The 11904-nt window shown below is 36.5% G+C and overlaps 1 protein-coding gene across 8 annotated transcripts; it reads left to right on the top strand.

Moving 5' to 3' along the window:
• Window positions 1-1851: 1851 nt before the first annotated feature.
• On the top strand, window positions 1852-6701 carry LOC127138580 (subtilisin-like protease SBT2.5). 8 transcript variants are annotated; one of them, XM_051065059.1, is made up of 12 exons: window positions 1863-2163; window positions 2306-2364; window positions 2495-2713; window positions 2975-3119; window positions 3216-3610; window positions 4003-4098; window positions 4184-4256; window positions 4353-4638; window positions 4745-5070; window positions 5236-5503; window positions 5582-5863; window positions 5969-6701. In XM_051065059.1, exons 3-12 carry the CDS (start codon window positions 2535-2537, stop codon window positions 6373-6375), a joined length of 2457 nt encoding a protein of 818 aa, XP_050921016.1. In that variant the 5' UTR covers window positions 1863-2163; window positions 2306-2364; window positions 2495-2534; the 3' UTR covers window positions 6376-6701. The 8 variants fall into 8 exon arrangements, with proteins under 8 accessions (XP_050921015.1, XP_050921012.1, XP_050921016.1 ...); XM_051065060.1 differs by having other exon boundaries at window positions 2487-2713; XM_051065056.1 differs by having other exon boundaries at window positions 2470-2713.
• The last annotated feature ends 5203 nt before the right edge of the window (window positions 6702-11904 follow it).

Raw genomic sequence — 11904 nt, 5'->3', positions numbered from 1 at the left:
GAATCCTGAGGAGAAGAACGTTACGGAATAGTATTTTACACTTGTATAAATATGAGTTCTAATGTTAGGATTTGGGGTGTTCATTTGATTTCACTACAAAATTAAAAAAAACTCAAAATACCCAGCATAGAGAAAAACGAGTTTTACTGAGCAAAATGTATGAATTCTAAAACACCATTTCTATTCAAATGCAAAGTCTTTTACTTTATTTTATCTTCTTTTCAAATCTCCTTTCATTTTATTATTAAATTCATTGTCATTTTACATTCACTTTTTACAAAGTTTTTCCCTTTTAGCATTGCCAAAATCACTTACGTTTCCACACAATTTACTTTTTACATTACTTTTTCTCAAAGATTTCGACCAAGTCAAAATCCATCACTTTTCTACACAAAACTGTAAGAGAACTTTTAGCACTATTTCCTAGAATTATCTAGTTGATCTTGTAAGTAACCTTCAATAAGAGACTAGCACTTGTTTACCAAATTTCACAGTAAACAACGTAAAGGTAGCTTTTTTGTTCCCTTCTTTTCTGACCGACCTGCGTCTTTCAGGGTGAGTGTGACTACTATTCCTTCCTTCGTGTTTGGGCGAGGGAGTAGGTTGTTTGTGTTCCCATCGGTGAGGTGATTTCCAGGATTCCTCATGTCATTTCCTTGGTGTTGCGACCTTTTATGAGGCCGCTTCTTAGATGGTGTGGTCTCTTGACACAACATTACATAGACTTTCTTCTACTTGAGTGAGTCTGTCAGAGATGGCCTAAGAGTTTTGTTGTTGGATCATTCTGAACATGCCATTTAATAACTCGTGAGCGACTTCGAGTCCTAAATTGGCTTCCAAGAGTTGGAAACAATGGAGTGCCTCACATTTGATCGCCACGGGAGGTGCCTCTGGTCAGATCAAAGGTTCCCCAACGACAAATTGTTGAGTATTCACCGCAAATTAAGGAGGCTGATGTGCTATGTGGACAATTTTGGGTTGTATTAGAATTTATTGTTGCAGAGAGGGTGTAGGTAGAGAACAATTTTCCGCATGATATGTTTGGATTAATGGTAATGGGATGGAATAGAATGAAATGTAGTGGTAACTAATGAGACTCCATTGTTTGGATTTGCAAATAATAGATGGAATAGAGTGGAACATCATGGAATTTATTCCATCCAATTCCATTCAAATCTCTATTTTTTGTTCCATCCAATTTAGGATGTATGTGATGGAATGAGACATTTTAAATAAAATAACCAAACAATGAAGTGTGATATATATTTCATTCCGTTCCGTCATGTTCCACTCCGCTCCACTCTATTATGTTCCATCAATCCAAACATAATCACAGTGTTTGCGGCTTCCATAGTCAAACGTTAAGTGATAGAATAAATGATGAGAATGATATACTGAATTTTGCGTTACGGTGGATTTGGATTTGGATAAGGTGGCTAAAACTAACCTACAATATTAAGACTCAAATTAGTGTGGAAGTAAGAAGCAGCAAATTTAAATAAGAGAAAGATTACACAATTAATGCGCTTTTCCCCTTTATTAATTAAATGAAATCTAATTACGAGACAATTAAATGTAAATTTTGATACAGCCACTAATGTTGAAACTGAATCCAAAATATAAAAAGCTGCCATTGTTATAAATTTCAACAGTTTTACTCTACTAGGTAGCTACTCCTATTAATAATAAGAGTAATGATTCTAATGATAAGAAATTAGTTCCCTTTTTCCCAGTCCCTGAAATTTCGGAAACGCGTTGTCGACACATAACATAAAGGGCATTATCGTCTTTCAACTCACCCTCTCTCTCTCTGACAGCCTGCGCGCAAATGTTTCCCTTCCCACCTTTTTTTATTTTACTGATAAAACTCTGAACAAACGAACCAGAAAAATAATCCTAAAAGTTTAACATGAAAAAAAGAATATAATTATTTTACTCAAAACCAACCATAATAGTAGTAATTCAATTCAATTAATCATTACAGTAAAACTTATACAAGAAAAACAAAACCAAGATTGCATCAAGATTCATTATCAACAATCATAATGCTAAATTAAAACCTCTCTCTCTCTCCTCTCTCTTTCTCTCTCTACTACTTGTTCTTCACTCACTACCATGGCTTTCTGGTTTAACCATGGCCGTTAGATCTTTGATCACTCTAATGTGAGTGAATCAATGTGTTAGTTCACTTTTCTCTTTTACACCATCTTTCTGCTTTTCTTCTTCACTACGATTCTTTGCTTCCTTTCTAGTATTGCTTTATAGCTTCATTTTTCGTTTTCGTTTTTGTTTTTTCTGCTTTCAGTACTTCTGACTGAAAAACAAACACCTTGCCACTTGGATCCAACTCAGTGGATAATATTGGTAAAGTTTGTTACTTTATGCTAGTTTTTCAAATGGGTTGCTTCAGTTTTTTTTAGATATTGAAGTGAACCACCTTTACTTAATTGTTTTTTTTTTTTAATGAAGTTGTTTGATTTGGAAAGTGGAACAGATCTTGGAAGCTACTGGATTTGGTGATCAATTGGTGAAAAATGAGATTGTTGGAGTTTGGGTTTGTGTTGTTGATTGTTCTAGTAGCTTTTCTGGTTTATGTGAAAGGTGAGATTTACATAGTTACTGTTGAAGGTGAACCTATTATAAGTTATACTGGTGGTATTGATGAATTTGAAGCTACTGCGGTGGAATCTGATGAGAAGATTGATACTGCCAGGTACTTGGTTTCTGTGTAAATTTAGACACTATAAGAACATGTTAATCGATTTTTGAAGAAGCTTATTCAATTCATGATTGAGTTGATTGAGGTGGGTTTTGTTGTTGGGGAAAATAGTGTTAGAATCATCACCTAAGTTCTTTTATGTACATAGAATTAATGTGTTTTTTTTTCTTCTGTTTTAGTATATTATGAATCAAGAAATGGATTTTGGCAAATGTGGTAACTTAACTTTTATACTATTTTTGAACTTGTTTCCAGTGAATTAGTTACTTCATACGGGCGTCATCTTGAGAAACGACATGATATGCTTCTAGGGATGTTGTTTGAGCAAGGGACTTACAAGAAACTCTATAGTTATCGACATCTTATAAACGGGTTTGCTGTTCATATTTCCCCGGAACAGGTGAAGTCTTCTGTTGTTAGTTATGCTTTAACTATTGTGTGATTTGAATTTGTTTCTTCAATCTAATTTCCTTATGGTGTCGTCTTATATTAGTAGGCAGAAACTCTACGACGTGCTCCCGGAGTGAAATCGGTTGATAGGGACTGGAAAGTGAAGAGACTTACAACACATACGCCGCAATTTTTAGGGCTTCCTACTGGGGTATGGCCGACTGGAGGCGGCTTTGATAGAGCTGGAGAAGATATTGTGATTGGATTTGTGGACTCGGGGATTTTTCCTCATCACCCGAGTTTTGCAACTCATAATACTGAACCGTATGAGCCAGTTCCTAGGTATAGAGGAAAATGTGAAGTTGATCCAGATACTAAAAGAAGTTTTTGCAATGGGAAGATTGTTGGAGCACAACATTTCGCACAAGCTGCAATAGCTTCTGGATCATTCAATCCTTCAATTGATTTTGCTTCTCCTTTAGATGGGGATGGACATGGCAGGTTAGTGCAAGTCATTAGAACTTAGAGCCTGTTTGTTGGACTTATTTGAGCTAATCTACTGGCATAAGCGCTTGTGAGACTGTTTGAAAGAGCTTATGGAAACAACTTGTGACATGTCTATGAGCTGTTTTTAACTTATTTCTGTGAAGTCTCTGATAGTTTATATGAAAAGAATTTGGCTTTATTTGATATTTTGTTATAAAGGTTGCTTATACATAAGCACTCAATTAAACTGTTTATCCAAAAAGAACTTTAAAGTAAAAGCAGTCTTCCATCTTATATTCTAAGCATTTGAGATGGATAGTATTAGCATGCATGAGAGCTCATGCTTAAAGCTATATCTTCCAATTCGGTAAAATTTTAACAATCCTCCTATTTTCCTTCTTCTGCAGTCATACAGCTTCTATTGCAGCAGGAAATAATGGAATTCCTGTGAGGATGCATGGCCATGAATTTGGGAAAGCAAGCGGCATGGCTCCTCGAGCGAGGTGAGAAATTATACCCCCGATTGATAAATAATTCGGAACTACAGACCTTTCTGTTGCATTATACATTTGGCGCATTTATGTTCAGGATTGCTGTATACAAGGCACTCTATAGACTCTTTGGTGGGTTTGTTGCAGATGTAGTTGCTGCGATTGATCAGGTATGCAAGTATATGATATATTCACGCAATCTCATTGTTTTCGTTATTGGTATTCTACCTCAAAATTTCTAATTTTTGAAATTTGAGAATCAACAGGCTGTATATGATGGAGTGGATATACTCAGTCTTTCAGTTGGACCAAACAGTCCTCCAGCAGCCGCCAAAACTACATTTTTGAACCCATTTGATGCAACACTTCTTGGAGCTGTGAAAGCTGGTGTATTTGTCGCACAGGCTGCTGGAAATGGCGGTCCTTTCCCCAAGACAATGGTTTCATATAGTCCATGGATAGCATCTGTAGCAGCTGCAATTGATGATCGTAGATACAAAAACCATTTAACGCTTGGAAATGGAAATATCTTAGCTGGAGTCGGGTTATCCCGTAAGTTTTCCAACTTCCTACTATGTTTCTTCCAATATAGTTTATATACATATTTTCATGTCACTATTTTATCTTTCTATAATATGCATAATGGCTTGTTGTACAGCTTCTACACATTTAAACCAAACCTACACATTGGTTGCTGCAAACGATGTGCTGCTAGATTCTTCGGTTATGAAGTACAGCCCCACAGATTGCCAGAGACCGGAAGTTTTTAACAAGAAATTGATCGAGGGAAATATTCTTCTTTGTGGATATTCTTTCAACTTTGTTGTTGGTACTTCATCTATCAAGAAAGTATCAGAAACAGCAAAGTCCCTTGGCGCAGCTGGATTTGTTCTCTGTGTTGAAAATGTTTCCCCTGGAGCTAAATTTGATCCTGTCCCTGTCGGCCTTCCCGGGATTCTTATCTCAGATGTCAGCAATTCAAAGGTACTCAGGTTCATCCTTACCGGTATATTTATGCATTGGTTGATTGAATATCACAAAAGCTTAATCTGTTTTTTCTTAGCTCATAATTCCATAATCACCTACTTATCTTAGCTACCATTGTTTTTATGCACTATAATTTTGTACTGAAAATCTTTATATTTTCAGAAACTTATAGACTATTATAATATCTCGACACCAAGAGACTGGACCGGACGGGTGAAGAGCTTCAAAGGTTTAGGTAAAATCGGTGATGGTTTGATGCCTATTCTACATAAGTCTGCGCCGCAGGTGGCATTATTCTCTGCTAGAGGGCCAAATATAAAGGACTTCAGCTTCTCCGAGGCAGATCTTCTCAAACCAGATATATTAGCTCCCGGTTCATTGATTTGGGCTGCTTGGAGTCCAAATGGAACCGATGAGGCAAATTACGTTGGTAAGTAATAGCTTCACTAAGTTGTAACTTCATTGTAGTTGTTGCGTGAAACATTTAAGCAATTATTTGCTTGTGCAGGTGAAGGATTTGCGATGATATCTGGAACTAGCATGTCTGCACCACATATAGCTGGAATTGCTGCTCTTATAAAGCAGAAGCATCCACATTGGAGCCCTGCCGCGATTAAATCAGCGCTGATGACAACATCAACAACTCTAGACAGAGCAGGGAATCCTCTTCTAGCACAACAAACTTCTGAAACAGAAGCTATTAAATTTGTCAAAGCTACACCTTTTGATTATGGGAGTGGACATGTTGATCCAACAGCTGCGTTGGATCCCGGCCTTATCTTTGACGCAGGTTTCATTTCTTCTTCACTGAATAAACACTTTCTCGTTCTTAGAATGTCTATAACAATACACGAATAAGTACTTTATCTCATTAATTTGGTTATTCATTTTGCAGGATACGAGGATTATCTAGGCTTCTTATGCACAACACCCGGTATCGATGTCCACGAGATAAGGAACTACACTCATGTTCCTTGCAACAGTACTATGGGCAAACCATCCAATTTAAACACTCCATCCATCACAATTTCCCATCTTGTCGGAACTCAAGATGTCCACCGCACCGTAACCAATGTCGCCGAGGAAGAAACCTACGTGATCACAGCTAGAATGGAACCAGCAGTTGCCATTGAAGTAAACCCTCCTGCAATGACTGTCAACGCAGGCGCGTCACGTCAGTTCACAGTGACACTGACGTCTCGCTCGGTGACAGGAAGTTATAGTTTTGGAGAGGTTTTACTGAAAGGAAGCAGAGGGCATAAAGTGAGGATCCCTGTGGTCGCTAAAGGGTTCCAACGATAGAACTTGTTTGGTTTGTTAACAAAGGCTTGTAATGTAATATTCTTTGTATGTTATGGGGAATAAGTTAAGATATGGCGCTAGTTTTTTTCATCCAAAAATATAGTATAATATATGATATTGAATTATAAATAGGTGTAAGAGGGGTGAAGGGTAGTTTCTTGCATTCCACGTATAAAGTTTTGGTTGTATTATTGTCTAGTGATTTGTTAAATGCTTCTTTATGAGAAGTTTTTACTTGTATCTGTCCCCATTCAACAGCAGTTACTTGCTCACTGCATGTAGTATAATGAATACATGAAATAATTACTACATCTATTACATTATTATGTACTACTTGCACATCGTTAATCTTTATTGTAAAGCTACTTGCTAGCTAATTCAGTCCTTAAATTTCCAAGTTTTCCTATCTCAGAAACTTAAGAAATGATAAACAACAAGATTGATCAAAATTGTAGTTCTATAAGAACCTAAACCCTAAATAAAATAAGGTTTTGAAATATTCAAAAATGCAATTATAATTTTGAAATAAAATATTACTTAAATATAGAGAAAAATAACTTTAATAGACTTTGCTCAGTGAGTTTGAGACTAATATAATAATTGCTATTTATATTTAATATTTATAACATTTCTCTTCAAGTTGGAGAATGAATATCAATCATTCTTAACGTATTGAATCATTTGGTTGGTAAATCTTGTGTTAACACATCTGTTGTAGTTATCAATCAACTATTCAATTTCTCTTTGATGAAAATGATGGTCAATCTCAATTTGTTTTGACTTGTCATACTAAATAGGATCGTGTGCAATACTTATGGTTGATTTATTATTGTAAAACAACATCATAAGGTCTTCACACCGCATCTTCAATTGTACTAACTCTTGTTTCATTCATAATAATTTGCAAATTCCTTGTGCCATAACTCTAAATTATGCTTCAGCTTGATCGAGTAACTATACTTTATTTCCTACTCCTTAAAGCAACTAGGTTTCCACACAAGAATGCATAATATCCTGAGATGGATCTTCTATTATTCACTGAGATATTGTAGAGCACATTCTACATTTTGCAAGTGTCTCTCCCTTGAATCATGCATAAATTGGCTGACCACATTAACTTTATATTTCAAATATGACCTAGTATGTGTGAAGTGAATCAATTTTTCCACTAATATCTTATACGGACTCTTGTTAACTTTGATACTTTCCTCCTCGGACTTATCCCATGATTTTACTCAATAGAAACACTTGTTGGTTTTGCATCCAAGTTTTTCCGTTTCCTGCAAAAGATCAGGCACATGTTTTCTCAGAGAGAGATAAAAATGCATTGTTTTGAGTAGGCTACCTCAATTCCCAATAAATATTTGAGTATGTCAAAATCTTTCATCTCAAACTTATTGATAACTTTTCTTTGATTAACCGTCTCTCAATCAAATCATCACTTGTAACAATAATATCATCAACATAAACAAGAAGTACAATTAATTTTTTTTCTTGTGAATGTTTGTAAAACAAAGTGTGGTTTCCTTAACTTTGCTTAAGGCCCAAACATACCATGTCCTTTATGAATCTTCCAAATCAAGTCCAAGGAAATTACTTTAATCCATATAATGCATTTTTCAATTAGAACTGATTGTTGGTTCCACTTGTATGACCAAAATCAGATGGAATCTCCATACACCTCATCTTCCTCTAAATTTCCACGTAAGAAAACATTTTTTACATCAAATTGTTATAGTGCCCACCCAGAGTGATCAACAAAAGATATAATATATGAACAATTGTCATCTTTGTCACTAGAGCAAATGTTCCTTCATAATAAATTCTATATGTTTCAGTATACCCTTTTGTCACTAGTCTGACATTATAACGATCAAAAGTGTCATCTGATTTGTGTTTCACAATATAGATTTATTTGCAACCAACTGACTTTCTACCTCTTTGTCTCTCATCAATCTCCCAAGTCCTATTTTTTTCAAGTGTTTTCATTTCCTCGTCCATAGATTGAATCCAATTTTTATATAACCCTGATACTATAAAGAGAGTATCTTAGAAGAGATAAGTTTAGAAATAGGATATCTATATATAAAGAGAGGGACATGATATTTTATCCTTCTTAAATCAATAAGTAAATCATTTGGGCCAGTATCACAATTATTAGAAATATAAGAATCACCAAAAGAAGAACCATTTTTAGTACTCACCTCAGATTCGGAAAATTGAATTTGTTTCTAGAGAGGGACATGTTTACTTCTTCTCTTATATACCATAGTTGGTGTTAAAGACACTGATTCCTACAAAATAGAGGAATGAGAGGACTAAGAGTAATTATAAACTCTAGTCTAGGCTTAACCATTGGAGAATCATAAACACTTATAGAGTCAGGTTCAGAAGTGAGAACATGGATATATTCCCTAGGAAGACTAGGACAAGGAATAAGGAATTCATACTATAATTCATTTATGTTCTTTCATTGAGACCGAGGACGAGTGAAGTATGGACATTTTTATGAAAGGTAACATTTTTGGAGACAATTTTTTTCTGACTAAGAGGATGATAACACTTCCTTTTTTGTTTGGTGCATAATCCAAAAAGATATATACGATGGCACGAGGATCCAACTTGTTGTGATATTTTTTAGGAACAAGAATAAATGTAACACAATCAAACACACGAGACTCAAAATTCTATAACATGGGAACAAATGGAAAACATGAGAGCATAGATTGAATATGACTAACATTACATAAGACTTTTGATGACACTACGCCAAAAACTGGAATAGACAGCGCACCTTAGAGGGCGCTTTACTACAAAAGCGCTCTTTAAAGTGAAGCGAAAAATAAGGAGCAATAGACAGCGCACTATAGAGAGCGCTTTTGTAACAAAGCGCCCTCTAAGGTGAAGCGAAAAAATAAGGAGGAGATAGAGGGACAACAATACATGGCGCTTTTTAGAAACGCCCTCTAAGGTTACCCTTAGAGGGCGCTTTTAATAAAGCGCTGTTATAAGTCCATGTGCATTTCCAGCTTATAAAGCGCTTCTGGAAAGCCTTAGAGAGCGCTTTCATAAGCGCCCTCTTAGGCCCCCTTTAGAGGGCGCTTTGTTTCCACAAGCGCCCTCTAAGGTGAAACGAAAAAATAAGGAGGAGATAGAGGGACAACAATACATGGAGCTTTTTAGAAAGCGCCCTCTAAGGTTACCCTTAGAGGGCGCTTTTAATAAAGCGCTGTTATAAGTCCACGTGCATTTCCAGCTTATAAAGCGCTTCTGGAAAGCCTTAGAGAGCGCTTTCGTAAGCGCCCTCTTAGGCCCCCTTTAGAGGGCGCTTTTTTTCCACAAGCGCCCTCTAATGTCCCCTTTATAAAGGGCGCTTTATTACAAAAGCGCACTCTAAAGTGAAGAGAAAAAATAAGGAGCGAACAACTTGAATAGACAGCGCACTTTAGAGGGCGCTTTTGTAACAAAGCGCCCTCTAAAGTGAAGCGAAAAAATAATGAGGAAATGAAGGGACACCAATAGAGGACGCTTTATTGAAAGCGCCCTCTAAGGGTAACCTTAGAGGGCGCTTCTAAAAAAGCGCTCTCTATGTCCATGTACATTTCCAGTTTATAACGCGCTTTTGGAAAGCCTTAGAGAGCGCTTTTAGAAGCGCCCTCTTAGACCCCCTTTAGAGGGCGCTTTTGTAACAAAGCGCCCTCTAAAGTGAAGCCAAAAAAAAAATGGAGGGACAACAATAGAGGGCGTTTTTGTGAAAGCGCCCTCTAAGGTTACCCTTAGAGGGCGCTTTTGAAAAAGCGCTCTCTAAGTCCATGTACATTTCCAGTTTAGAAGGCGCTTTTGGAAAGCCTTAGAGAGCGCTTTCAGAAGCGCCCTCTTAGGCCCCCTTTAGAGGGCGCTTTTTTTAAAAAAGCGCCCTCTAAGGTCCCCTTTAGTAAACATTAAAAATATAACATATACTGCATGTCTCTTTATTTTCCCTCTCTATAAGCTATTTCGTTTTCTCTCAACTGCGATTACTCTCTACTGCGATTACTCCCTCACCGTTCATCGTTCGTTCTCCCTCCCTCACCGTCATCGTCGCCGTTCGTTCTCCCTCCCTCACCGTTCACGTTCACTGCGTTATCCTCTTCCACCGTCACTGTTCACTTTCTTCTCCATCGTTACCGTCACCTTTAAGGTATTTCTCTTCTCCATCGTTACCGTTCACTTTCTTCATGTGTTTGATTATGGCATTTTCTAAACTTAGTTTTTCATTTTGTGCATTATGTTGATTAATGTTGTTTAGGGCAAACTGAGTTTTTTATTTCTGATTGAAAACTGATATATTTGAAGTGTGTTTGAGCTTGTTTTTGGAAGTTTGATGATTATGGATACAAGTTTGTTCATGTTCCAAACACCATAAGTTTGCATTGGTCTTTTGCATGCAGTAGGTGTGTGTGAGTTTGTATTCAATAATGATAAAAAAAAAGAGTTTAGATTGTTGTAACATGAGAGAAATGGAAGGTATATGAATGTGTTCACGTATTGAATCATTGTCTTACTTGGGTCTTATTGAATCATTTCTATATTACAGATAAAATGGCTAACCAAGACGATACCAATGCCGCGAATGAATCACGTAATAATGTTGAAAAAGAAATCAAACGAGGATTGACTGTTATGAAGTCAATCATTCGTGCAAGAGACAAGGGTGTAAAATTTGAAGTACATTGGAGTGCTGAAGACCAACTAATTGAGCCTAACGGTTCAATGTTGGCAAGTTACATTGGTTTCCTTGTTCGCCAACATATTCCGATTACATGTGATAATTGGAGAAGTCCGGACTTGAAGGTTGGCAAGGAAAAAATATGGTCGGAGATAAAGGTACTTACCATATATTGTTATATGTTTTTTGTTGACTATTTGTTAACCATATATTGTTATAATATTACTTTATAATAACACACTCCATTTGTATGTTTTTTAGAGATCCTTTCACATCGATGAAAGCCGGCAAAAATATTGTATTCAATTGGCCGGAAAAAGACTCCGAGGATTTCGATCCTTTTTGTGCAACAAATTTCTCAAGGATGAGGAAGGAAAATTTGTTGAAGGAGAACGGCCAATGAAGTATGCCGAGATTATTTCAGCCGATGAATGGAATAACTTTGTCGCCAAACGAAGAAACGAAAAATTCCATGTAATGTCTATTAATTATGCTATTATACAATTGTTAAGTTACTAAGTTCTAATATGCCTTAAACTTTTTTATCCAGGAAGTAAGCGACATAAATAGGAAAAGGGCATCAAAACCCGCGTATCCGTACAAAAAAGGGCGTATGGGTTATGCACGGTTACAACAAAGAATTGTGAGTATATTCAAATACTATGAGCTTATACATTGTCACAATATGTTATAATTGATGATCTTATAATCTAATTCAATGTGTAGCTAGCCGAGGAGAAAAGTGACGCAACATCTCTTCCGGATCACGTATTATGGAAGGCTGCTCGGGTTGGGAAGGATGGGGCTGTCGTTGAAGCGGT

The sequence above is a fragment of the Lathyrus oleraceus genome, chromosome 4 (assembly GCF_024323335.1).
Source record: "Lathyrus oleraceus cultivar Zhongwan6 chromosome 4, CAAS_Psat_ZW6_1.0, whole genome shotgun sequence".
Classification (NCBI taxonomy): Eukaryota; Viridiplantae; Streptophyta; class Magnoliopsida; order Fabales; family Fabaceae; genus Lathyrus; species Lathyrus oleraceus.
Note: the sequence above shows the minus strand (reverse complement) of the source record. Positions and strands in the feature narration are given on the sequence as shown.

Bases quoted from the DNA above. Each gene is read 5' to 3' on its own strand.
- LOC127138580 (XM_051065058.1), top strand. From the start codon at position 2,535: ATGAGATTGTTGGAGTTTGGGTTTGTGTTGTTGATTGTTCTAGTAGCT. The intron at 4,639-4,744 runs GTAAGTTTTCCA...CTTGTTGTACAG, and splicing joins AGCTGGAGTCGGGTTATCCC to CTTCTACACATTTAAACCAA. The intron at 5,504-5,581 runs GTAAGTAATAGC...TTGCTTGTGCAG, and splicing joins CGATGAGGCAAATTACGTTG to GTGAAGGATTTGCGATGATA.